Consider the following 26,872-nt stretch of genomic DNA (forward strand, 5'->3'; position numbering starts at 1 on the left):
AGGACATATTGATAGCAGAGTTGCCATGCATAACATTTGTACGTGGTTGATAAATGGCACATACACAGGACCTGTGTTCAAGTGTAATTTATTGTGAATAGTAAAACAATATGTGTGACTAGTAACTTACAAAAACACAATATAGACATTGAAGGGTGTCGGGAATCATGAAGGTAACTGCTACACCATTAGGATACACAAGTCCAGTGTCCTTGTACCATGGAAAAATGGAGTTTGGTTTAAGAACAGCCAACAGGGTGTATCTGTGGCACACAAGGGGAATAAGTCAGGAGAGGTTCACTTCCTGGCAGTAGGTTTGGTCTTGGCATCTGTTCCTACTGGATGTCTGGGTAGATGTCCACGTTTGTATGGGGTTCCTCTGCTACAAAGGGTGGGGTGTCTGAGGCATGCCCTTACCCCGGCAGGGCCTCAATTCCACTAGCAGCCACACATGTTGAAGGGCCTGAAGACTCATTAATAGTAGAAGAGGCCTGCTGTTGTGCTGCAGTCCTACTCAGGGTAGTGTTGATGTCCCTCAGCACCCCTGCAATGGAAGCCAGTCAGGCATTTTGTGCCTGCCACTGCTGCATGACTTCCTGGTGGTGGTCCCTCTGCAGGTGTTGAATTTCCCCCATCATGGTGATTACCTGGCCCATCATGCCTTGGGAATTTTGGTATGCTCCCAAGACTTGGGAGATGGTTTCCTAGTCAGTATTGTGCCTTTGAGCCCCCATCCGCTGGCCCACACCATCCCTCCCACGTACTCTACCCCCACATGCCTGTGTCCCTGGCACAGTGTGCCCATTCCCAGTGGTGGCAGGATCATCATTGTCAGGGGTGATAAAAGGAGACTCAGGTACCTATACTGTGGAGCACACAATAGATGATACAGTCCTTGGGACACCGGTTTGGGGGTGAATGGTTGCCTGTGATGTAGATGTAGCAGGGTTGGGAGGAATCAATGTGGGCAGGGTGAGATTGACAGTTGTTGACTGACCAGGAGTCCCTGATGGGGCAGCTTCCTCTTCAGTGCTGTCCTCACAGGGGCCTTGATCCAGAGAGGTTGTGAGAGTCTCTGGTATCCTGTCCATGGTGACATTGACATGGTTGCCTGTGGGAGACGTGGAACAGAGAGTTGCTGTTACATTTAGGGTATTATTGATGTTGCGTGAGATGCAGACAGTTCCTTAGCATGATACCCAGAAATGACAGTGACAGCTGCTGCACAATCTTGCTTTGTACAACATGAGACTCTGTAATTTCAAAACCATACACCATGCTTGTAGCTGTTAAATGATGTTGGCAGTGGTTGGACTGCTGAAACCATCTTATGTTGTCTGATTATTATTCATCTTTGTTGCCTACTGAAGTGTCTGACATGATATATGGCACAAGAAAGAGGTGTACAATGCACAATAGTTTGAAGAGCAGAAACACAGTATGGGAGTAAGCAATAGACATTTGCCTGTAACTGGATCCACTGCATGTACATCCACTTTGGGATCTAGATTTCCACCCCAGCTGGGTATATTTCAATTTTAGGAATCTTTATTCTAAGGGAATTTTGATTGAGCACTAGGCTATAGCTGTGTTTTGCTTGTGATGATAGTGGGAGTGGGCCATTGCATTGCTGTCATTGCCATTCACTGTTTCACACTTGCACAATCAAGATGGCTTATATTGGTAGTTAGTTTCACAAGCATAACATCTCAAATTTGGTGCACTGTTCTGATTTTCACAATGGTGAGATATTGCATTCAGGGAATTGTAGTGATAGGAGTTACCACTACTTCACATGCCATTTCCAAGGACTGTGGAGCCAGGTAAGTTTAGTGTACATGTGGCATGCCAGACAGTGGAACTGGAACATTTGGACAGAGCTGTAGTGGGTGGTATGTGATTTGGGGTGGGTTAAGGTGGTGAGGGAGCATGCAGGACATGACAATTGGGTGACATGGATTTTGTGGGGCCTTACCAGACTCCACTCCCCCAGGTATTCCAATCAGGCCCTCAGGATGCAGTATGTCCAAGACCTGCTCCTCCCAAGATGTGAAAGTAGGGGGAGGAGGTGGTGGCCCAGCACCAGTCTTCAGTACTGCCAGTTGGTGCCTGGATGCCATGGAATGTACCTTCCCCCTGAGGTCGTTCCACCTCTTCCTGATGTCCTCCCTTGTGGGTGGATAGCTGCCTCCAGAATTGACACTGTTGACTATTCTTTGCCAAAACTCAATTTTCCTGGCAATTGATGTTTGCTGGACCTGTGCTCCAAACAGGTGTGGCTCTACCCTGACAATTTCATCCACCATGACCCTCAACTCCTCAACCGTGAAACATGGGTGTTTTTGTGGGGACATGGTAGTAGTGGTGAAGATGGTGTGGTGGTGGTCAAAGAAAAAAGGCTGCAAGGAAAGGTAAATGGTGAGGTGTAGGTGCTGTGAGTGGGTGACAGTTGTTATGGATTGTGTGTGGTAGTAAAATGTGTGTTATATATGTTGTGCAGGTGTGTGATGTGTGTCTAGTGAAATGTATGTGGAAGTCTAATGTTGTTTTTTCTTTTTACTTTGAATAATTTAGCTTGTCTGTGGCTGTGTGCGGCGTTCAGTTTGCAAAGGATTGTGGGTTTTGTAGGGGTGTGTTAAATAGTGCAGTGTGTAGGTGTGTTTGGTGTGTCAAACTATCCAATGTGGTGCTGTGTTTATTGTGATGTGAGTTGAGACCGCTGCGGTTCGCACCTCCAATGGTTTTCCACTATGGAAGGACCTTTGATGTGATTTGTGGATCGTAATCTGATGGGTGGATTTAAGTTGGACAGGCGGTGCTGGTGGTGGGACTGCCTGTTTTCCATCCTCCAGTGTCCTGGCAGTTTCAGAAATTTGGCAGTTTTTTGGCTGACTTCTCAGTGTAACTCTTAATATGGCTGTTGGGTTAATGCCAACATGGCTGTCTTTTGGCAGCCACCACCTAGGCAGTCTTACCGTCAGACCTCCAAACTCATAATGAGGTCTTTGTTTCTTTCACAAGAACTGACAAGAAAAATTATTTTTTACACTTTTGATGTCAGCTCTCTTTGGAATTTCCTTTGAGTTAAAAACCACATGATGGTTATAAATAAGGGGCTGCAACTGCATCAACTGTATCAAATAAGGGACTACACCTGTATCAACTGTATCAAATGTTGCATTCGAAACCTCTTCTCAGGACAAGCTGTTGCAATTTAGCCAACAAAGCTCTGTTTTTTTCAGGCAGGTTTGGCTCTTGGTCTATGTCCTCCAGATATGATTGTTTAAGTGTAACTTCTTTTCAGGATTCTTAAATTAAACTTTTCAGAGTATTTGCTCTGATATTGGTGCACAAGATCCAGCAGTGTTGCTGTCACCTCCAGTTCAGGCCAAAAGCAAAGTTTCCAATTATATGTGTTACTCAGGATTCCTCTGCAGCAGCATCAGCTAATTTTCTATACAGGGCCTTCTTGACCCACGACACACAGGGGAGGAGTTTCACAAGTATAAGCAGTACAAATGGCCTGCTGGGGTAAGGAGACCACCATGTCTGTGATTTCTTTTTTATAGAGCAAACTTTCTTATTTAAATGCAACCATGGAGCACTGCCTCCTCTTAAGCAAACGTTTTTGTTGTACAATGGCAAAGGGAAAGATGGCCAAGTGACCAGATTACCACCCCAACTTGTGGGTTGGTAAAATATCAGTGTTTTGTGACCACGTTTCGGTCACAAAAGATTGATACATATGATGATGCCAATTCAGTATTTGGAAAGGACGTCTACAACAGGCCACTTCCAGATACAGAATCAGTTTCCCTGAACTTTTCGAAAAAGTCTTTTGAATCCCTAAGTGTGTATAGTACATAAGGGTTTCAGTTTGTGCAAATGCTCTAATTTTCTGAATGGAGTGTTTGCATACGCTAAAAACCTACGTACATCTGGCCCAGAGTTCTTATGCCCAAATTTAATAAAAGTGGTGCTACATCGCATGCACCACTTTTGTTGCGCTCCTTAGTGCCCCCTACCTCCACCATGTGTGTGCTGTATATAATATACGGCGCATCATGACGCAGGGTAGGGGCAATAGCATAAAACTATTTGATGCTATTGATGTACTGTGCAGAATTACGGCTAAAATTTTGGTGCTAATCCTGCGGAGTACATAGGGGCCCATTTGAAGCAATGGTGGGGATGTGGCTGAGGCGTCAAGATGGCGGTTGCACTTTAGTAGTGCTCCTGACCTCTCCGTCATCCGCCTCTGGCAGTGCCCTTCTCACCATGCATCCTGTATCGGTGCAGGATGCACCCTGGAGGCTGGAGTAATGTCTGGTCTGGTGAAAAGAAATAGTCAAGGCTCATGGGATGCTGGCTGCCGGGAGGCAGTTCATGCCACAAAATGGCAGCCAGGAGCTGCTGAAGGGTCACTCGGCTGGTGGCTGTACGGGAGCTTCGAAGGGCCCCATCGACGTGGTGAGACTGGCGGCCTGCCCACTAGCCACAGGGATTGTGCAGGAGCAGCTCAGCGGCTGAATGGATCGGGCTGCGGTTGAGCGACACTAAAGGTGGTAGCGTGGGGCCGGGCAGGGGTCGATGCCTCCATGGCCGGCCGTTGCAGAAGCATTGTGGTGCCGTGGCTGCACCTCAGTGCGGGCCTGAGGAGGGCGGTGTCCCCTGGTGTAGGCCCCCGCTCTCCGCTGCCCTGTGCCTGGGACCCGAAGGGGCCTGGAAGCAGCGCAGAGGCTGGAAGAAAGACGGACCGGTGTCAGGGAGTGGGCCGCGCCACAGTATGGCAGCCGGGTACAACTGGACGCAACTGGGTATATAGAAGGCCGGGGTCTTGGCTGGCCCCACTGGAAGAACCAGATGAGTGGGCCTGTCAGAATACTGAGGGGCACGTCCTGGGAGCAGCACCACCCTCAGGCACCAGAGGCTGGATCAACGGCTATTGGGCAAACGCAGGAGGCCTGGGGTCCTGAAGCCTAACGGGGTGGGGTGTACCTGCGCTCCTCACGAGTCGGTGCAATAGCCGAGCAACCCACATTGGAAGTGTTTAAAATCTGCTTCACCCTAGATTGATCCCCTGCATAGCGCCGGACTGCCCACCTCAGGCTGGAAAGGAGGTAAGGCGTGAGTCGCGTATGACCCACTCTTGCTTTGTTTTGCTCTTTAGAGATAGAGGACCCACTGTAACAAAACTATTGAGCCAAAGTACCACTTGCTAATGACTGTGAAGTGGGGCGGGACCCTGTCCCGGTGGCCGCGCGGGCCTTAGGGCCCCACGGCAAAGGAAGCCAGTTGATTCCACTGAGACGGACATTGGTCCCAGTGTAGGCATGGGCCAGCAATCTGGGTCTTCTGTGAAGGAGTCTCTGACCCGGGCTGGATCTGTAGCTACCGCAGTGGCCTTTCTGAATTAATTTCTCCTGGACTGCTCGGTGTCAACATCGTCGTAGGGGTGGATAAAGAAAGGAGCGCGATTTGCGGCCCCTCGCGGCTGCCTAGCTGTAAATATATCTGCTAACAGGCTGCTGCAACCCAGGTAATGCTGAAGCTAATGTAATCAGACTAAACCTTAGGCAGGGATATGCGCGAATCGTGGGCAATAATTACTGTAACTAGTAGAGGACTTCTTACAAATCTGAATGAGTTCTCATCTGCAACTGCTGTGAACGCACACCGGGAGAGCTACAATGGGTAAGGACAAACCAGCTCGGTCCACCTTGGCGCACAAAAGCATGGAACATTTTACTATGGGCCCAAGCTCGACTCATGCGGGCGACCTGGCATCGGGTGGACCTGGTGGGAAATAGTTGCCCACCGGAGACTTGGTGACCATCCTTCAGGCTATTCAGACCTCCCAAACAGCAGTGGAGGCAAAAAATTGGGGAGGTCAGAGTTGATGTGGCTCTAGTGTGCCAAGATCTCCTCAACGCAACTGCAAGGATCACGGAGGTGGGATCTAGAATATCCAACGTGGAAGATGAAATGACTGCCCTTAAATATCAAGTGTCAAAACTGCTAGTCCGGACATCAGAACTTCTTCGCAGGGCGGAGGACACTGAAAATTGCTCAAGAGGAAACAACATCCGTATCATAGGACTTCCTGAGTACATGGCAACCTCCTCCTTGGCATCCTGCCTGAAAGAATGGTTTAAATCGTGGATGCCTGTGGAGCGCCTCACACCCTGATTTGCCATAGAGCGAACCCATCGAGCACTGCTGGCTAGGCATCAACCTGGCTCTCCCCCACGGCCTGTGATACTTCCATTCTTTAATTTTAAGGACAGAGAGGCTGTGTACAGGAGGCACGTGCGAAAAATGAACTGTGCTGTGATGGAGCAAAGGTCCTTATATTTCTGGATTATACAGGAGAAGTCCAACTAGAGCAAAGATCCTATGTAGAGGTTAAGCAAAAATTGAGAGCGATAGAGATACCTTACCGTCTTCTCTTTCCCACTAAGATCAGAGTGGTGCCTGACAATAAAACTCACTTCATTGAGACTCCTGCGGCGGCATGGACGTGGGTAACTGAGGAGGTCCCCTTAGGCTCCCCTGGAGGCTTTTCCCCGCAGAATTGTGAAGCGCTGCCAATGGAGGGCCAGCTGCAGCAGGCCCTGGGTCTAGCAGCAACGCACGCGCTCCAAGAGATGCAGGGCGCAGCGTGGTTCATGGTCCTGCACTCTTGTGGGAAGGGACCTCGCAGCTGATGCTGCCCGAGCATCCAGCAATCACTTGCACCGGTGAAACAGAGATAGAGCCGCGAATGGGGGGACAGACACCATAGTGCTTGGATGCCCCAGTGACTCTGACCTATCCCGTAGTCTGGCGCTGTGACACTCTCACTGGGAAGGGAATAAGGAGAGGGTGAGTACAGCTTCAATCTGATCACTGGCTGATGTGTAACTGCCTACTAACTAATGCTCTTTAATCCAACACCAAGGCGGGGTCCATCACAGGCCCATTAGATTGGGATTAAGAACTTTCTAATTTAGAGAGTTAAATGTTTTAGAATGGTGACAGGTGCTTCTTAGGGGAAGTATGGGGAGGGGCGGGAGTTTGGGGTACAGGAATTTATGCCATGTTGCATGCATTCGTTGTTGTTGTTCAGAATCAATGTTTGTTTGCTTTCCTCATCACATGTAAGCACATGCTGCTATATGACAGGTACTACGGCACACACCAGGGCAATAATCCTGTTCCATTGGTTGGGGATGTGGATGGTACCCGGGAGGACCACAAAAGCATGGAGTGATGCATGGAGAGATTGGCATCCACGGCGCCGTCAGTTCACGCATACTTTGGCAGCATACCTACCCAACCTAGAATTGACCTTGTTTTATTACCTGCTACAGATTGCTGGCATCTCACACACATTGAAATTCTACAGAGGGGTATATCAGATCATTCACCACTCTGGTTTGTACTGGGGTCCGCTCAAGCGGAGGTCCATGTTATGTGGTGCATTAACGCATGGTACCTGAGGCACAAGCCCCATGTCTAACAACTGCGGAAAACACTTCAGGAATATTTTATTCTCAATACAGATTCGGTCTCCTCATCAGGTATTCTCTGGAGGTGAGCAAAGCAGTGGTAAGTGGCATTGGCCAAGAGCCTTATCCGCTCTCGGGAGCAGCCCCAGACCTTACACACCCAATTGGAGGCCCGAGCCACCCAACTGGAAGCAGAGCAATCTACTTAGTCGAATGAAGCGGTGGCCAGGCAACTCCTGCTGATACGGGACGAGATCTGTGATCATTCTTTAGAGGTGGCTAAGCACCTCTGGAGTGCAGTTAATGCCAGGGTGTATGGGTGGGGAGACAAAAATGGGAAACTGCTTTACTGGTTGGCTTCATGCCATCAACCATCTAGAAGTATCCCTGAAATTTTTAACACGCATTGACAGCCTGTTATTTAACTACAAGACGTGGCGGATACATTTGCTTCCTACTATGAAGTACTCTACAGGGCGTCCTCGGCGATTAACCGGGAACATACTCGCCAATTTTTAACAGATGTTCCCCTTCCTGTACTGCCTCACGCAGAGGCAACTATCCTGAATGACCCCATAACAAACAAGGAAATCAATGATGCAATTTCCTCACTGGGAGCTGGCAAGACTCCCAGACCTGACGGGTTTCCATCGGAATACTATAAAGTGTTTTGAGACGACTTAACCCCACACGTCAAATCCTCATATGAGGAGGTTGACTGACTGGGCTCCTTTCTGGAGGGACTAGACATGGCCACTATTGTGTTGCTTCCCAAAACTCAACCGCCTTCACGACTTTGTGCTGACTACAGACCAATCTCCCTTATTAATAGTGAGGTGAAGATTTATGCCACGATTCTTGCATCACGTCTTAAGAGGGTCCTGCCATTACTGAGCCACTCGGACCAATGTGGATTTATGGCCAACCAAAGCATGCAACATTGTGCACATCGTCTACACATAGCCTTAGCAGGACGTTACCAGTTACCCCAGGACCTGGCACTTCTCCTTGTTGATTTCGAGAAGGCTTTTGATTCCATGGACTGAGGGTTTCTCTTTTTAGTGTTGCAGCGTGCTGGCTTGGGGCCTAGATGTTGTTGATTCGTCCATGCCCTATACGTCAAACACATGGCCTGGCTACAGGTCAATTGTATCTTATATTTCTCCTTCCGTATCCGCAGGGAACACGTCAGGAGCTGTCCCCTGTCCCCCCTCCTTTTTTGCCCTGGCCATTGAGCCTTTGGCACAACTGATTAGAACTGAGCCTTTGTATCACGGCTTGAACTGGGGAAAAAAATGTGAAGACCGTGTGGCTCTGTATGCTGACGATGTCTTGCTATACATGGTGGAACTCGTGAATCTGGCCCGAGGAGTTTTCACCTCCTCCATTGTTATGAGGAGGCATCAGGACTTAAAATGAACCCCACCAAATCGGTACTGGTGCCCTTGGCCTTACCATAGAACCGCTACGATTGGCAGGGAGTAGTGCCTATTCGTAGGTTGAGATTCAAGTACCTAGATGTTAGACCTGACAGCCTTAGGGTGGTCACCCCTAATTTTTTGCCTGCCTCCCTCCACTTTTTGGACACTGTTTTTGCTGGTGTTTAGGCTGTGCACATTTTACCACTGCTAACTAGTGCTAAAATGCATATGCTCTCTCCCTTTTAACATGGTAACATTGGATCATACCCAATTGGATTAGTTAATTTACTTATAAGTCCCTAGTAGAGTGCACTATATATGCCAAGGGCCTGTAGATTAAATGCTACTAGTAGGCCTGCAGCACTGATTGTGCCCCCCACTTAAGTAGCCCCTTAACCTTGTCTCAGGCCTGCCATTGCAAGGCCTGTGTGTGCAGTTTCACTTCCAATTCCACTTGGCATTTAAAAGTACTCCCCTTTTTCTACACATAAGACACCCCTAAGGTATTCCCTAGGTAACCCATAGGGCAGGGTGCTGTGTAGGCAAAAGGCAGGACATGCACCTATGTAGTTTACATGTCCTGGTAGTGTAAGACTCCTAAATTCGTTTTTAGAAAGTGAGCATTTCTCTTCACTTAAATCTTTCTGTGCCTTTCAATCCATGTCTGGCTGGGTTGTGTTGACAGCTCCTTGTGCATTCACTCAGACACACCCCAAACACAGGATACTCAGCCTTACTTGCATACATCTGCATTTTGAATGGGTCTTCCTGGGCTAGGAGGGTGGAGGGCCTGTTCTCACACAAAGGACTACCACACCCACTATTGGGACCCTGGCAGACAGGATTGAACTGAAAGGGGACCTGGTACACTTCTAAGCCACTCTTCGAAGTCTCCCCCACTTCAAAGGCACATTTGGGTATTTAAACAGGGCCTCTGCCCCTTCCAACTCAGACACTTCCTGGAGAAGAAACTTGTAACCAGAACCTGCATCCTGCCAAGAGGAACTGCCTGGCTGCCCAAAGGACTCACCTGACTGCTTTTTGGGAAGGACTGCTGCCTTGCTGTTGCCCTGCTGCCTTGCTGCTCTCTGGCTGTGATGAAGAAGTGCTCTCCAAGGGCTTTGATAGAGCATGCCTCCTGTACCCTGAAGTCTCAGGACCAAAAAGATTTCATCTCTTCAAAAAGGACTCCTTGTGTGGCGAAATCCGACGCACAGCCTGCCAGAAATGATGCACAGCCTGCACCGCGGTGAAAATTTCACCACGCATCGAACCGGAACAACGCAGCCCGACTTTGCAATGAGAAGATCGACGCAGCGCCAGCGTAGCGACTGAAATTTGACGAACGGCATACTGGATCGATGCATAGCCCAACCGGAACAAAGCAGCCCGACTACCAGAGAGGAATCGACGCAGCGCCTGCCGTGCAGTAGAAAATTCGACACAATGCCCACCGGATCGACGCAGCTCCTGTGACTTCGTCCTGCCAGCACAGGAAATCCACGCATCATCCCCGGGGCGTCTCAAAACCCCGCAACCCGAAGAGGACGCACACCTGTCCCTGCGTGGAAACTGAACGATGCATTGCCGTGTGCGGCCCGAGAAATCGTCAAACACCCCTTTGTTTCCATGCTTCTCCTCCTCTGCAGCCCTTTGCAGAGATTTTTCACGCGAATCTGGTAGTTTGTGGTTGAAAGAGACTTTGTTTGCTTTTAAAAGACTTAAGACACTTTGGTGGTCATTACAACCCTGGCGGACGGTGTTAAAGCCGCTGTAAGACCGCCAACAGGCCGGCGGTAAAAAATTTGCAAATATGACCGTGGCGGAAACTGCCAACAAAGACAGCCACTTTAACACTCCATCCGCCACGGCGGTACAAACAAACAGCGCAGCGGTCACTGCCAACAGACAGGCGGCAGACAATGTACCGCCCACAGTATCACAACCTACCAATCCGCCACCTTTTCTGGGGCGGATTCACCGCGGATAAAAACACGGCGGAAACAGCCATTTCGAAGGGAAAACGCTCACCTCTACACACTCCACGAGGAAGGAGGGCACCATGGAGCCGGAACTCCATATTCTTCCTGCACTAGTCTTCCTGCTCTTCTACGAGGAGCATCAACGCGAAGACCCCGGTGAGTACTGCACCTACGACATAGGGGAGGCAAAAACACAAGGACACACACACTCAACACCCCAACCCCCACCCCGACCCTCACCCACTACAACACACACACCAATGCTTACCGATACATTACAGTTACACCCCTATCCCCCCCCGGAAGAATTCAAAGACAAAAGGAAATGAGTGGAACCATTGTAATATATCAAAATACAGTAAGCAAATATATAAATATATATATACACAATAAACAAATTATACACCACGATTAGTAGTGCAGGTATAGCACCATTCATAGTCCGTGGACCACAGGGCCCAAAATGCATGGGCGAGGCCCACACAAGATACCCGATCCAAACGGAGAGAACACTGCAGGGGCATCAGATAGAAATACAACAGGCACCTCAGGGGGAAGGGAAAGGGGGGCACCTCAGCCGGATGAGTGCACCACGCCAGATACACGAGGGGGCTCCATGCACATTTATGTATCCTGGGGAGTGCAAAGCCACAGTCTCTCAAGTCTCTCCAGTGGGTGGGGTGCCCACTGTACCATCCTGGGGAGTGCAAAGCCACAGTCTCTCAAGTCTATACAGTGGGTGGGCTGCCCACTGTACCATCCTGGGGAGTGCAAAGCCACAGTCTCTCAAGTCTCTACAGTGGGTGGTTTGCCCACTGTTACGTCCTGGGGAGTGCAAAACCACAGTCTCTCAAGTCTCTACAGTGGGTGGTTTGCCCACTGTTACATCCTGGGGAGTGCAAAGCCACAGTCTCTCAAGTCTCTACAGTGGGTGGTTTGCCCACTGTTACGTCCTGGGGAGTGCAAAACCACAGTCTCTCAAGTCTCTACAGTGGGTGGTTTGCCCACTGTTACATCCTGGGGAGTGCAAAGCCACAGTCTCTCAAGTCTCTACAGTGGGTGGTTTGCCCACTGTTACATCCTGGGGAGTGCAAAGCCACAGTCTCTCAAGTCTCTACAGTGGGTGGTTTGCCCACTGTTCCATCGTGGGGAGTGCAAAGCCACAGTCACACAAGTGGATGCATGTCTCCACTGGTTCTGGAGGGGGACTGGTGCCCAGAGTGCTTCATCCTGTGCAGGATAGACAGAGTGGATGCAAGTCTCCACTGGTTCTGGAGGGGGACTGGTGCCCAGAGTGCAGCACTCACCCCCTGACGGTCCCTGTTGCGTCACTGCCCGTGCCGCAAATGGGCTAGCGGTGCTTTCCATGGCGGTCTTTGCCCTGTTCAGCGGTCTTTGCACTGTTCAACGGTGCTTGAGTTGCCAGTGTCTGACCTGTTCAGCTGTGCTTTCCATGGAGGTCTTTGCCCTGTTCAGCGGTCTTTGCCCTGTTCAGCGGTCTTTGCCCTGTTCATCGGTGCTTGAGTTGCCAGTGTCTGACCTTTTCAGCGGTGCTTTCCATGGCGGTCTTTGCCCTGTTCAGCGGTGCTTGAGTTGCCAGTGTCTGACCTGTTCAGCGGTGCTTTCCATGGCAGTCTTTGCCCTGTTCAGTGGTCTTTGCCCTGTTGAGCGGTCCGTCATTGCCCAGCAGGGCTGTGGCTGGTGGTCCTTCATGGGTCAGCTGGGCTGTGGCTTGCGGGGCCCTCCTGACCAGCTGGGCTGTGGCTGGCGGTGGCCTCCTGGGCAGTGACTCTGGCGGTGGCCTCCTGACCAGTGACGATGGTGCTGGCGGTGGCCTCCTGGGAAGTGACGAAGGGGCTGGTGGTGGCCTCCTGGGCAGTGACTCTGGCGGTGGCCTCCTGGCCAGTGACTCTGGCGGTGGCCTCCTGGCCTGTGACGATGGGGCTGGCGGTGGCCTCCTGGGCAGTGACTCTGTCGGTTGCCTCCTGGCCTGTGACGATGGGGCTGGCGGAGGCCTCCTGGGCAGCGGGGATGATGGCGGTCTTCTCCGCTGTGCTGCTCCTCCCAGACTTTGGAGATTTCTTCTGCCCCTTCCCCACCTTGGGAGGAGTCACAGCTGAGTCGACACTCCCCCCGGGACCCATGTGAGCGGCTTGGCTGGCTGGAGTCTTCCCCCTCTCTTTCGCTGGGTCCTGTCCAACTTCTGGTGCTTCACAGGGGGGGGACTGGCTGTGCTGTGGCTCCGTGCCACACTGGCTGGCCTGGTGGCCGGTGCACTCCACATACCTGTAACAACAGGCACAACTGGTCCCGGAGATTATTTGGCTGAGGTGCTAGTACGGGACCTATGAGTTGGACGGGTGGGGTGGTGGGAAACAGCTTAAGGGTAGACAGGAAAAGTTTTTGGGAGACATTGAGACGGGTAGCTGGAGGGGGTTTGGGAGTGGAGGAAGAGGTGGTGGTTGTAGGAGGTGTAACTTTTGTGGTTTTGGGTGCAGGTGCATGGGCTGGAGGCTGTCGTGAGGTGGATGTCTGTTGGGTGGGTGTGTGCCTGCGTTTATGTATCTTGGGAGGGGGCGTCACAGACACACTGGGAGAGGACACAGGGGACGTGTAAATGGTAGTGGGGGTGGTGTGTGCACGTGAGCGGGGTGTGCTGGTGGGTGTGCTGGTGCGAGATGTAGTGGCGCTAGTGGTAGTGCATGCAGGTGTGAGTGTAGACGAGACTGGGAGGGAGGAGGGAGACGAGGAGGAGGGGGACACAGTGGAGGCAGTGGATGTTGGTGTGTCTGTATGTGTGTGATGCTTGCGTGAGTGCCTGTGGGATGTGTGGTGCTTATGTTTGCCTGAGCTTCCCTTGTGTGTTGAGGTGTGTGCAGGCTGGACTGATGGTGTGCTTGGGATAGGCAGAGGTACAGGGGATGGGGTCTGTGAGGAGGAAGTTGGAGGGGGGAGGCTAGACACAGGGACAATGGCTGCCATCAGTGCTGAGGCCAGAGTCTGAAGGGTTCGATGAAGGGCAGCCTGACCAGAATGAATGCCCTCCAGTAATGCATTTGTGTGTTGCAACTCCCTTTCTACACCCTGGATGGTATTCAAAATGGTAGACTGCCCAACAGTGAGGAACGTGAGGAGGTGAATGGCCTCCTCACTGAGGGCAGCAGAGGTGACAGGGGCAGGGGCAGGGGTGCCTGGGGCGAAGGTGATGCCCACCCTCCTGGGTGAGCGGGCACAGGGGAAGGCTGAGGGACTGTTGGGAGGGCGGTGCTGGTAGGGGGGGTGGCGGATCTACCTGTATAAGTGGGGTGCACAGATGTTGCCGCCACCACAAGGGAGCTCCCATCGGAGGATGAGTCCATGTCACTGGTTGCAGATCCTGTGACCACTGTGGTGCTCCCCTCGCCCTCCGTCCCACTGGTGTATTCTGAGTCTGTAGTGTGGCCCTCCATGGCCATGTGGGATGCAGCTCCCTCGTGCTCCGGTGCCACTGTACCTCCGCCTGATGATGCTAAAGCACACAAGAACAGGGAGACCAAAAAAAGGGGGGGGACGACAGAAGAAAGGCAGGTTGAGTGCATGGCTTACCGCTACTGTTGGCGGACAATACAGACACAGCAGCCCCCTGCACTACGTCACGCTGTTGGGCTCTACAGATGCAATTCCTGGGAAATGGCCTACAAGGCTATGGACGACATCTGCACACATAGGTGACACAGGGGCATGAATAGCTGTACTTGGCACTCTACAGAGGTGGGGTGGGGGACCACATGGCCTGCCTTACGGAGGGGCCTTGCCTACGAAACTCGCCCTGGCCTAGGGAAACCCACAGCCCTCCTACCCCACCCAGACACCTTCACTGCGCGCAAAGTATGCTGAATGATAGTGTACTCACCCCCTTGTGTCTGCTGTGATGCCATCAAGCACCCATCCAACTCAGGGTAGGCCATCGCCAGGATCCTGAACATCAGGGGGGTCATCCCCAGCTGGCCTCCGCCGTCTTCTTGCTCCAGCGGCGAATGTCCTCCCATCTTTTACAGCAGTGGGTGCTCCGTCTGTGATGGACCCCCAGGGTCCGGACGTCCTTGGTGATGGCACGTCAAATATCCTTCTTCTGGTGGGCGCTGACCTACATGATATGTACAGGGGAAGAAGAGAAGTCATTACCAACTGCACCGTCAAAGTGAGTGGCCCACATCCCTACCCTTGCCATGTGGCACATGCATTCACAGTCCTTCATGCACGCAGAACTGTGCCCCCTTCCTTCTTACAACCAGCCGTCTCCACACAGGCATAGCCCATACAGCATGCTCCCTGTGTTCTTACCTGTTGGTCTGGAGGACCGTAGAGTAGCGTGTACTGGGGGAGGACCCCGTCGACGAGCTTCTCCAACTCCTCTGCAGTGAAGGCAGGGGCCCTTTCCCCAGACGCACGAGCCATTGTCTCTTCCAGACCGAGGTCACAGCAGCACATGCAGTGAAGGTCCTCTCCTGTTGAAGATCAGGTATCGAGTGTTTGAACAGATAGAAAATGGCGGTCACGTCCGCGGCGGTCAAGTCCGCGGCGGTGCGTACCGTCACCGCCGGTGTACATCGTCATTGGCTCCTGGGACCCATAGGGTCCAATGTTAACCAATGCAGCATTGCGCCGCGGTCTTCGACCACCTACCGTGACGGTGTACAACGCCAGCGCAGTTACATCACATCCCATTGTCCCACTTTACAGGTCAGGCAGCCGCCATTTCAGGGGCCCACATGGCCTAATTACCAACTGCGTCACACATACCTAGGCCTTACCTCAACACTCATACAGGCAAAAATCGGGTTATGAATGGTTTTCTAAGTAAGCTGTGTTTACGTACCTACTGAGTTGGATGACTCTGTGGTCGCTGTTGTCCTTCATAGGCACCGTCCGCTGGGACATGTGAGGAGATGGGGGCATCCTCCGGTGTACCGACCGCTGGTGGACCTGTTGACAATGGAGGAAAGAAGTTTGATCATCACCTACAGGTTTGACCGTGCCACAATCCAGGAACTGTGTACCCAGTTGGAGCCTGACCTGATATCAGCAATCCGCCATCCCACAGGAATCCCCCCTCAAGTGCAAGTGCTATCAGTGCTCCATTTCCTTGCAAGTGGGTCATTTCAAACAACAGTGGCCATGGCATCAGAGATGTCCCAGCCTATGTTTTCCAAAGTGTTGTCCAGAGTGTTGTCTGCCCTGCTGAAACACATGCAGGAGATACATTGTTTTCCCTCAGGTGGAGGACTTGCCTACAGTGAAAGGTGACTTCTATGCCATGGGACATATCCCCAACATCATAGGTGCCATTGATGGGACCCATGTAGCTTTGGTCCCCCCCACAGGAGTGAACAGGTGTACAGGAACTGGAAGAGTTATCATTCCATGAATGTACAGATGGTATGTTTGGCAGACCAGTACATCTCCCAGGTAAATGCTATGTTCCCTGGCTCTGTGCATGACGCCTACATCCTGCGGAATAGCAGCATCCCTTATGTGATGGATCAACTCCAGATGCACCAGGTGTGGCTATTAGGGGACTCTGGTTACCCCAACCTGTCATGGCTACTGACCCCAGTGAGGAATCCCAGGACCAGGGCAGAGGAACACTACAATGAGGCCCATGGGCGGACTAGGAGGGTGATCGAACGCACCTTCGGCCTCCTGAAGGCCAGGTTCAGGTGCCTCCATATGACAAGTGGATCCCTATTCTACTCACCAAAGAAGGTGTGCCAGATCATCGTGGCCTGCTGTATGCTTCACAACTTGGCTTTGCGACAACAGGTGCCTTTTCTGCAGGAGGATGGTCCAGATGGCGGTGTTGTGGCAGCTGTGGACCCTGTGGACAGTGATGAGGAGGAAGCAGAGGAAGAAGGCATTGACAACAGGGACTCAGTCATCCAGCAACATTTCCAGTGACACACAGGTGAGAAAACATTCCTGCCTACTACAAGTACTTTAACACTTCTACCTCTATCCTGTCTGTCGATTTCACCCAGTGTATGGTCACTGAGTTGTAATTTTCCCTTATGGTTTCACAGGTGTGGTTTCCAACGTGTGTCATCTGCTTAGATTCCTCATGGACTTAAGCTGTGTGACATAGGTATGTTGACATTACATTTGAGAAAGCATTTTGTCACTGTAATTGCTAATACACAAATTCGAAATCACAGACTGACTCCAGATTGTTTTGTGCTTCAAGGGTGTTTATTGAAGTGCTCATTATTGGAGGGGGTTGTAAAATGGTGAGGGGGGATGGTGGAGGAATGATGGTTCTGAGTTCCTCCCTGAACCCCAAATACTGTTCCTCCTGCATGCACTGGGTCTCCTGAAACTTGGCCAGGACCGTTGCCATCGTCTCCTGGAAGTGGTGGTAGGCTCCCATGATGGAGGAGAGGGCCTCGTGGAGAGTGGGTTCCCTTGGCCTGTCCGCCCCCTGTCGCACGGCAGCCCTCCCAGTTCCCCTGTGTTCCTGGGCCTCCGTCCCCTGGACCGTGTGCCCACTGCCACTGCCCCCAGGTCCCTGTTGTTGTTGGGGTGGTGGGTTATCCTGGGTTCCCTGTAGTGGTGGACACACAGCTGATTGACGTGTCCTGGGGACGGAGGTATGGGCCCGCTGGGTGGGTGCTGTGCTGGTGTTACCAGAGGGTGGAAGGTCTGTGGTGGACTGTGCCTGTGTTAGGGGAACCGACTGTCCCGATGCCCACGATGGTCCGGGCTGGTCATCTGGATCCAGTTGGACAGAGCTGCTGTCATCACTGTGGGCCTCTTCTGTGGGTGGGGTGGAGATGTCTGGACCCTCCTGTCTGGTGACGTTGCAGGGGTGTAAAAGCATGATTATTGCATCTGTGTGTGTCATGGTGTGCAATGGGTGGGTGAGCGTGTACCCCAGTGCTAGCATTCCTGTGTGGGGGCTTGTGTGATGATGGTTGAGGGGGGTGTTATGGGTATGTGCAGTGGGCATGCTTTAGTGATTGATGTCCATGCTTTGTTGTTGCATGCAGAGCTTGGTGTTGGGGATGTGTGGTTTGTGTTATTAGTACATTAGTGAGGAGTTGGAGTGATAGGGGAGGGGGCGAGGGTGGGGGTCTGTGATAGCATGCAGGTAGGGTGGGGGATGTGGTAGTTAAAGGTTTGACTTACCAGAGTCCATTCCTCCACCGACTCCTGCGAGGCCCTCAGGATGCAGAATCGGCAAGACCTGCTCCTCCCATGTTGTTAGTTGTGGGTGCGGAGGTGGGGGTCCGCCGCCAGTCCGCTGTACCGCCAGGTGGTGTCTGGAGACCACGGAACGCACCTTCCCCCGTAGGTCGTTCCACCTCTTCCTGATGTCGTCCCGATTTCTTGGGTTCTGTCCCACTGCGTTGACCCTGTCGACTATTCTTTGCCATAGCTCCATCTTCCTTGCTATTGAGGTGTGCTGCACCTGTGCTCCAATTAGCTGTGGCTCTACCCGGATGATTTCCTCCACCATGACCCTGAGCTCCTCCTCCGAGAACGTGGGGTGTCTTTGCCGTGCCATGGGGTAGTGTGGGTGATGTGTGGGGTGGTGTGTGTGGTGATAAGTGTGGTGATATGTAGTAGTGTGTGGTGTTTTGTGCGTGGAAGTTGTGTGGGTGATGGTGTTGTGTGCCTGTGGATGCTGTTGTTCTTGCTGGTGGTGTCTCTCTCTGGCCTTCTTTCGGAAAATTGGTAGTAGGGGTTTGTGGGTTATGTGGGTGTGTGTTTTATATTGTATTGGGTGTGTGGGAGTGGTGTGTGTATGTGTATCAGGTGTGTGTATTTGGAATTGTCCAATGTGGTTGTGTTTTGTAAATGTGTGTGTATTTTGAGCGCGGCGGTGTGTACCGCCAATGGAATACCGCAGTTGAAAGACCGCTGCGTGGATTCGTGGGTCGTGATAGCGTGGGCGTATTTCTGTTGGCGTGACGGTGGAGGTTTTGTTTTCGCCAGTTTATCACTGACCTTTGGTGTGGCGGAATTGTGTGGGTGTCTGATTTTTGTCAGATTTCGAGATGTGGGTTATAATAGCTGTGGTGGAATTCCGCGGCCGCGGCGGTGTGTTGGCGGTTTTCTGCACGGCGGTAAGCAGCCTTTACCGCCAATGTTGTAATGAGGGCCTTTATATCACTTTTCTGTGATATTTCTACATTTACTCATTTCATCTTTGATCGTTTTGACCTACATTTATCCAGATAAATATTATAATTTTTTTTAAACACTGTGTGGTGTATTTTTGTGGTGCTATATGGTGGTATTGCATGATTTATTGCACAAATACTTTACACATTGTCTTTTAAGTTAAGCCTGACTGCTCAGTGCCAAGCTACCAGAGGGTGGGCACAGGATAAATTGGATTGTGTGTGACTTACCCAGACTAGAGTGAGGGTCCTTGCTTGGACAGGGGGTAACCTAACTGCCAACCAAAGACCCCATTTCTAACACTAGGTATATGGGTGACCCTCCTCCCGGAGGTAACATGGTCTTTAAACCTGGCACCATTGATGTCTTGAACCAAGGCAGACCTGCAGCAATAGCAGGCCCTGCCATTAAATGTTTTGGGCTGTGTGGCCTATTTAAAATGATGCTACTGCTTCTTATTTTGTACGTGCACTAGAACTTCATGTTCCCAATCCCACGCTCCTGGTTCCCTACATTAGACAAGAACACAACCTCATTCCTCTGGTGTGTCTCGAGGCACCGTATTGCGCTGCAACACTTATTTGTATTACTTAGTGACGCAGCTCCTGGTTGTGCATGACTGGTTTATTGGGGGTTGGGCCGACCCTGCATATCAGCTGGAATTGGCTACCCTTAGCTTTCCACAAATTTTAGACTTCGTCTATGGTTCACCACTCCCCCCTGAGATTGATCCAGTGACAAGAGCAGTGTTTCTTGCATGGTGTGTAGCCCTGCGTCACACTTGATGGAATAATGTTATTACCCAGCAGACCCCTCTATGGCACGGCAAATGGCTAAAAGAATCGACTGCATTGTGTGGGTTTAAGAGATGGGACTTGGTGGGCTTTTCACAGTTGGGTGATGTGTGGGGGGGTCTCGATGTGATCCTTTCAGTACCTACACTCTGACTTCTAACTCTCCGCACACAATTCCTTAAGTACCTACAACTGCGCCATGCCCTGAAAATGCATTGGTCCCGCACTGACACACTGAATATAGTCCAATGGAGGCTAAATTGCTTATGGGTGCTCTGGGGAAAAAGGGGTCTCCCAAATTTACAAGATGTTAATTAACCATGCTCTGGGCAACCTAAACCACCTCAGAGATAAAAGGGAGGGATGGCTGGGACCTCTTGAGGAGGCAGATTGGCTGGATGCGCAGATGGCACCTAGACTACTGGTGGTGTTGGTGCGGTTGCGGTTGGTGCAAATGTATTTCTTGTATGGGCCATACCTTTCTCCTGTTTCACTGCATAGAGCAGGCCTCTGTCCTTCTGCCCACTGTCCTAGGTGTTCAGAGGAATTGGCGGATTTCTTTCATATGGTCTGGAAATGCCCCCATATAGATGCATACTGGGGTAAGATATTCTGTGAGCTGAAGACAGTATTGGGGAGAGAGCAACAGATGTCCCCAAAACCGGTCTTGTTGGGTGCTATCGAGGAACTGGAGGGCTTAAGGGCAGACCGAGCATTCATGGGTACTGCCTTACTGGTGGCAAAAAGAGACATTGTAGCCACTTGGAACACCGCCACTGGCCCATCCTTACGGAAATGAAGGCATGGAGTTGACTGGTGCGCAATCCAAGAAAAATCGGCCTATGAGGCGAGGGGTTGTCCCCATAAACACACAAAGGTGTGGGGGAAATGGCTGGGTCATCTGCCCTGACCACTTAATGTTGTGTGCCCTGCGCTGTACGATAGTAATGTTGATATGCCGGACAGACAATCCATGCTGTCTATATGATGTTGAATGTATGCTGCCTATGCTAGAACCTACCTGTGCTTTCCTAATTCTACTTCTTGTTCTCTTTTCTTTTCTTCATATAAAACCAATAAAAGTTGTTTACAAAAAAATAATAAACCAATGGTATGCCCCCTTTTAACGCCTGCTCTGTGCAAGCGCTAAATATAGCTGCAAAAAATGGCGCAGTGGAATTCTTTTTTGCGGTCCCCCTAATGGGGAAATACCCCCCTTGCATACATTATGCCTGGCACAGGCATAATGTGGCGCAAGGGGTTACAAAGTGGCACAATGCCTGCATTGTGCCACTTTGTAAATCTCGTGTGGCAAATTTGGCCTCGTTGAGCCACATTAGAGTAGTAAAAAATGACGCTAATAAGGTGCAAGGAGGCACTAGACCCTCTTAAATTTGGGCCTTAAAGTCTCTGTGACACTAGTCTAACAATGTATAAGCAAGAAACTGTGATACATTTTTTAGCAATTGTTGCAGACTTAGGGCCTGATTTAGATCTGGGTGGAGGGAACTACTCTGCCACAAATGTGTCAGATATCGCATCCGCCGTATTGCGATCCCATTCTATCCTACGTGGATCATATTACAGCGGACAGGACATCCATCACGTTTGTGACGGAGTATTCCCTCTGCCCAGATCTAAATCAGATTCTTATTTTTCTCGTTTTTAACCTGGTGATAAAGGTTTTTGATAACAGACTGGGGCAACACTTGTTTTGTTCTATTCTCTGTTACACAGTTGTGCCATATTTCTGGCATGTTATAATAAATAAATTAACATATGACTGGGCAGTAAAGTTAAAATAAATGTAATAATGTAATTGATTTCTTCATACTAGATTACATACAGGCTACCAATTTGAGCTATTTTCAAAATACTAGTTATCAGTTTAGTATTCAAAGTAGCTGAAGCAGCATGTGCTGGAAACATGAGCTTTTAAACATGTTTTCTGATTTGACATAGGTTGAAAAATATTTCCATCACTCTTGTTTTCTTTTTAATGGAAGACCACATGTAGCTCAGGCCTAGTTAGCAAGTCTCAGCTTCACCAGAGGAAAAATATGGATCAACATGGCAGAACATGATAACTTATTCATAACTCTCTCACAGCATATAGCTAGATAGTGGGTAACATTTCTGTCTGTGTCTGATTCTTTTCAGTATTTGTGAGAATGAGGTCAAAAAGGGAAAAGTGATGAGCCAGAATTTAATTTGGAGTTAAGTGGTGAAGTAAAATCTTTGGATTTCTGGATGAAGGATTTGGTAAGAGTGGAGAATACTTCTTACTGGGTTATATCTGTTAATATGCTTATGGTAAAGGTGATTCTGCACGAAGTTTCTCTACTACTGCAGAATGATTTAACAGATCATTCACCACTTCCTTCACAGAGTGAGGATTTTCAAATACCACTGAACTTTAAATTAGGCCCTTGGTGTGAAAGGTAGCCGAGGAAGAACACAGGCAGGAGAAATAGTCATGGCAGACCTGATACCACAAAGGCACATGTAGTGAAAACAAGGAAAGGTATGGGCATTAGTATAAATAGGTTCCAGTGAAAGGAAATTGTGTTTCTGTATCTACAAAAAGAACTTTAATATTTTCTGATTAGTAAAATCCTATTAGCGGCTGTCCAGGTGGGAAACCGATTGTCTATTTGAAAGTGAGAGACACCTACATGGAAGAATGGGAGAATGTAGCCAGAACTCATCTTTAACTAAGTATCAATTCTGCCCCTAAATGCAACTGATGCAAATATTGTTATAATGTGTTTTTGTGTTAGTAGGTAATAGAAATGAAAATATGGACTTAAGCAATTGATAAATGAATGTGCCTCTTTACTTCTTGAAGATGCATCCTCAAATGGTTGGAGATATAGATATTTATTGCAGTTACATTTTATTAGGTATATGTGGCTGAACAATCATTGGGGAGTGAACAACATGCAAGGATTCATCCAAAGTTTTTTTCCAAAGATTTTAACAAATATTGAAGCTGCTTCTGAAGTTCCACACAAGACATCTGTCTATCTTTTCACAGGTAAGACCATTTTTGCTACATGGAACAAAGAGTAATACACACTTTGAACTTGCGGTATTTAGACAAAGGCTCATGATGAGTGCAGTGTTGTTATACTGGCTCAGTCCTCTGGCCTAGACTAAAACGTACATTCACAGTTGGAGTTTGAAGACTAAAGTGTTATGATCAGAAGTTACACAGGAAAGATTATCTGAAATCAGTGCAATTTATATTTGATAGAATTTCAACCTATAAATCGTATATTGCAGGGTTAGCGCCTGGATGTTTCACAAAAATATATTCTGGAACTAAAGAAAAGTGAAGAAATTTAGATTTCACCAAAGAGAAAAAGTTTATTGATTACATGAATCTCCATTAAATGTGATGAGTCATCTATCATTCCTATGACACCTAACATAATTGGATACAGCAAGCAGGCATCATGGATTGTATTATCTGTCCCTTTTGTGATTTGAATGATCTTACAGTAGTGAAATATATAAATGAAACAATTTTGAAAAATGGAACAAAAATATGATAGTATTGGCTCACATGAAAGAAAACCATTTAGGGACTTTAGAAAGAGCATATTTAAACTCATATATCTCAATACAATATTAATCCTGTCTCTAATTATTTTACAATTGTCCACTTGTGACGCACCCACTCTCAAATTATAACATCAAAACTCAACTGTAATTACTTATTACAGTTGAGTTCCGATCTCACGGTGCCTACTGCTAGAGTCAGCACCTGGAAAGGCAGGTTAGGTGATGGAGCATAATTAGTGCAGCTGTTTGAAGAACGAAAAACAAAATCTTGCTTTCCTTTCTTCTGCTTTGTTTTCCTAACTGTACATTGACAAGAAGAAAGGAGACATTTATGGCAACACATTTATTTTGTGCACTCCTTGGGTAATTATAGAAATGTTATATTTGTTCTACTTATTTCCACTGCGCTTCTTATTTAAAAAAAACGAGGTGTATTAAACTGCTTCTGATATATGTTTGCAACCAATATCTGGCACCTTTAATAAATGGGCCATAAAATAAAAGATTTTAATAGCCTAGTTTGAATTTAAAAAATAATGTAACCATCATTTTATTTAAAACAGTGGCATTAATATTGAAAAGTCTACACATCACTTTTAATAATTATTAATGCACATTTAAAACATATTTTTTTCTTTAGGCACAGATTTTCTCTTTTAATTTGAAAGCCAGACAAATAATTTTATTTTAGTTTACCATATTTCTGTTAATTGAAGTTTTAACCCAAAATTAATTTGATAGTGCTATTGCATTTTTTCACTTTGCTCTGCATTCAAAGAAAATATGTAAAATTAAGTTACATTAATATTTACATAAAAACATAATGTGTATTTTCTAGTTAAAGAAACTTTTAGATTTTTTTTGTATTCTACTATGCAGAGATATCGGCCCTGTTTGTAGTTTCCTTTGATTGAATAAATAAATAACAAAAATATGCTACTTGACACTCTTTGATGACTTAAGCCATTGGAAATAAACCAGCATCAGTGATCACCAATAGCTCATACTTTGTTTCTACATTTTATGACTAAATACTCCATTTTGGCAGTTAGAGAAGTAACCAGACACCAGACACTTAATAAGGATACAGAGGACCTGATTCAAAAAAACGAACTCTACTTGTGGAGATCTCTGCACATATACATGACCTCCTACACCTGGATTGAGATCTGTGCCCAAATGATATTCATCAATTTGGGGTATAAATGTCCAGTCATAGTATTTATTTCTGAATCTCCACCCCCTTACATGATTTGGTGGTGACTTTACAACTGTAAAGTTAACATTTGTAACTTTATGACTAGATTTTTGATCTACCTCTCTAGAGAGAGATTTCTATAGTGGAGGCAGAGAGAAGGAGAGCTCCACCTCTGCTACTGAAATCTCAGAATGGATAATATGGCCAAACACTATTCTACGACCACTATCACACACAAAAAGGATTCTCTTAAATCCAGCAAACACATAAATCCTTAAACTACGTGGCTTCCAGGAGGCTGTACTGAAGCTCAGGACTGAAAATGCAGCCAGCCCCACTGAACAAGAAGAGGAGCTTAATTGAGCAGGCAATAGACCTTGAAATTACCCCTGGTGTATTGCACTACAGTGAAATACATGGCCTGGATGTATCCTCGGTGGAGCAGGAATGCAGCAGGAGTTATCAGAGTCTGTCAATGCACAGGGATGGAAGTACACATTGTTGGGGACCTGAAAAAAGAGTGGATAATGGAGAAGTTCTCCAGGAATCATTCTCAATGACTTAGTGGTGGATCTGGATCCTATTTCTTTTTCAGCCTTCTATGAATGTATAATCTCCACAATACACTCTGACCTGCTATATGGCCTGCTTGTTCCGGGTAATCCTCTTGTTGGGCCAGGTAAGAACCTTTAGGCCAAATGTACAAAATGATAGAATAACAATTCCCAACAATAACAAATATTACAGAATAGCTATTTTGGAATTGTTATACCCAATATATTAATGTGTTCTTTATTACATAAGTGAGTAAGTAATATTCTATATTCAAAGATCAATAATTACAAATCATTCTGAGTTGTATTGCGACTGTTGCAGGGCAGGCCACTAATGAAATCACAAATTCCTGGATGTTCTGGAAGTACTGGCTTCTGTTTTGCAGAAGGATAGCACGAAAGAAGGTTGGAGCTCACAAAACTGGAAAAGGAAATGCAAAATCAACATGAGGGAGAGGAAAACAGCAACAAGAAGGAAAGTTCAGTGGTACTTGAAATCATAGTTCAAGACAGTGTTCATGAACATGTCAATTTCCCCCTATCAGTTCAACAGGCAACAAAGAAGATGATTTTGACACTAATCTAGGAAAGGTTTCATTACCAGCAGAAGTATCAACGGGATATGCAAAAGTTGGTATGATCTTCTGTCTTGTACCAAATAAATATTGGCCATCAAGAAATGGGAAGCTGCAGCAACTGAAGGTAGAAGAGGCAGCGAACCTCCCCAACAGCCATGGAACATTTAGTAGAGTCCATGTTGCAGCCTGAAGCCATATTTGTTGTTGATGACATTGCCACCTGTATGCATATGTTATCTTTGTCAGGTAAGACTTTTACATGTATTTATGTATTTATCTATTTTTTATTTAAATAGGAATATAGTATGTAAAAGTATGGTTATATCATGAATAGATTTTCAAGTCCTGTTAAGGATCCTTTAGTGTGTTACACTGACATATATATTGCATTACGGATCTTGTAATTTAACAAATACTTTGAAGCATTGCCAAACGTCTTGTTAAATTGATGTACACTCATTTTAAAAATGTTATAAATTCAAATATACTGCTAATTAAAAATAATTGACAGAAGCACATTTTGAAAGTGACTACAACATATGTTTTTACTACATAGAGAATATAATGTAATTTGAACATATAACCTGGCCATGAATAAATAATACAATGAATGATTAAAATCTTATAAAAGAATTGCAATTAATATTATTCTGTTAACTTAGAGGTATACACACTATAACGTAATCTCAGGAAACAGGAAAGTTAGGATTGAAGAAGAGAATTCGGTGATTCAGGACCAAGTGGATTGCACGATTCTACAACTATTGTATGAGACACATCATCAGCACCAATGCACTCAATACATCCAATAACTCACATCAACCGTAAGTACAACATAATAATCATTTATGTCAACAGTGTCTTAAGCTTTTAGTACTCCAGTAATGACTTCCAGGTAACTCTGTATTTCATGTAGAATTCCCAATGCATATTTCACAGGAAACATACCACTGGTACAAGAATCAGAAGGTGGAATAGCTACTGCCTCTTAATTTACAATATTGGGAGTACAGCAAAAACTTATGAGGGCAGCTCAAATCTTATGTAACAGAGTTTCAACTTTAAATAATGCATTAGTGATGGATTTCAATCACAAATACAGTCAGTGAGATGCCACATGAAGCCACA

At 47.8% G+C, this 26,872-nt stretch overlaps 1 protein-coding gene across 1 annotated transcript in view; it reads left to right on the forward strand.

Moving 5' to 3' along the window:
• The window catches only part of LOC138249227 (collagenase 3-like), a 139,295-nt gene that overhangs the window by 66,830 nt on the left and 45,593 nt on the right, over nt 1-26,872 (forward strand). Inside the window, exon 7 of the mRNA XM_069203203.1 lies at nt 22,751-22,884. Coding sequence (XP_069059304.1) covers nt 22,751-22,884 — 134 coding nt within the window. The remainder of the gene's footprint in view (nt 1-22,750; nt 22,885-26,872) is intronic.

Source organism: Pleurodeles waltl, chromosome 8 (genome assembly GCF_031143425.1).
Source record: "Pleurodeles waltl isolate 20211129_DDA chromosome 8, aPleWal1.hap1.20221129, whole genome shotgun sequence".
Classification (NCBI taxonomy): Eukaryota; Metazoa; Chordata; class Amphibia; order Caudata; family Salamandridae; genus Pleurodeles; species Pleurodeles waltl.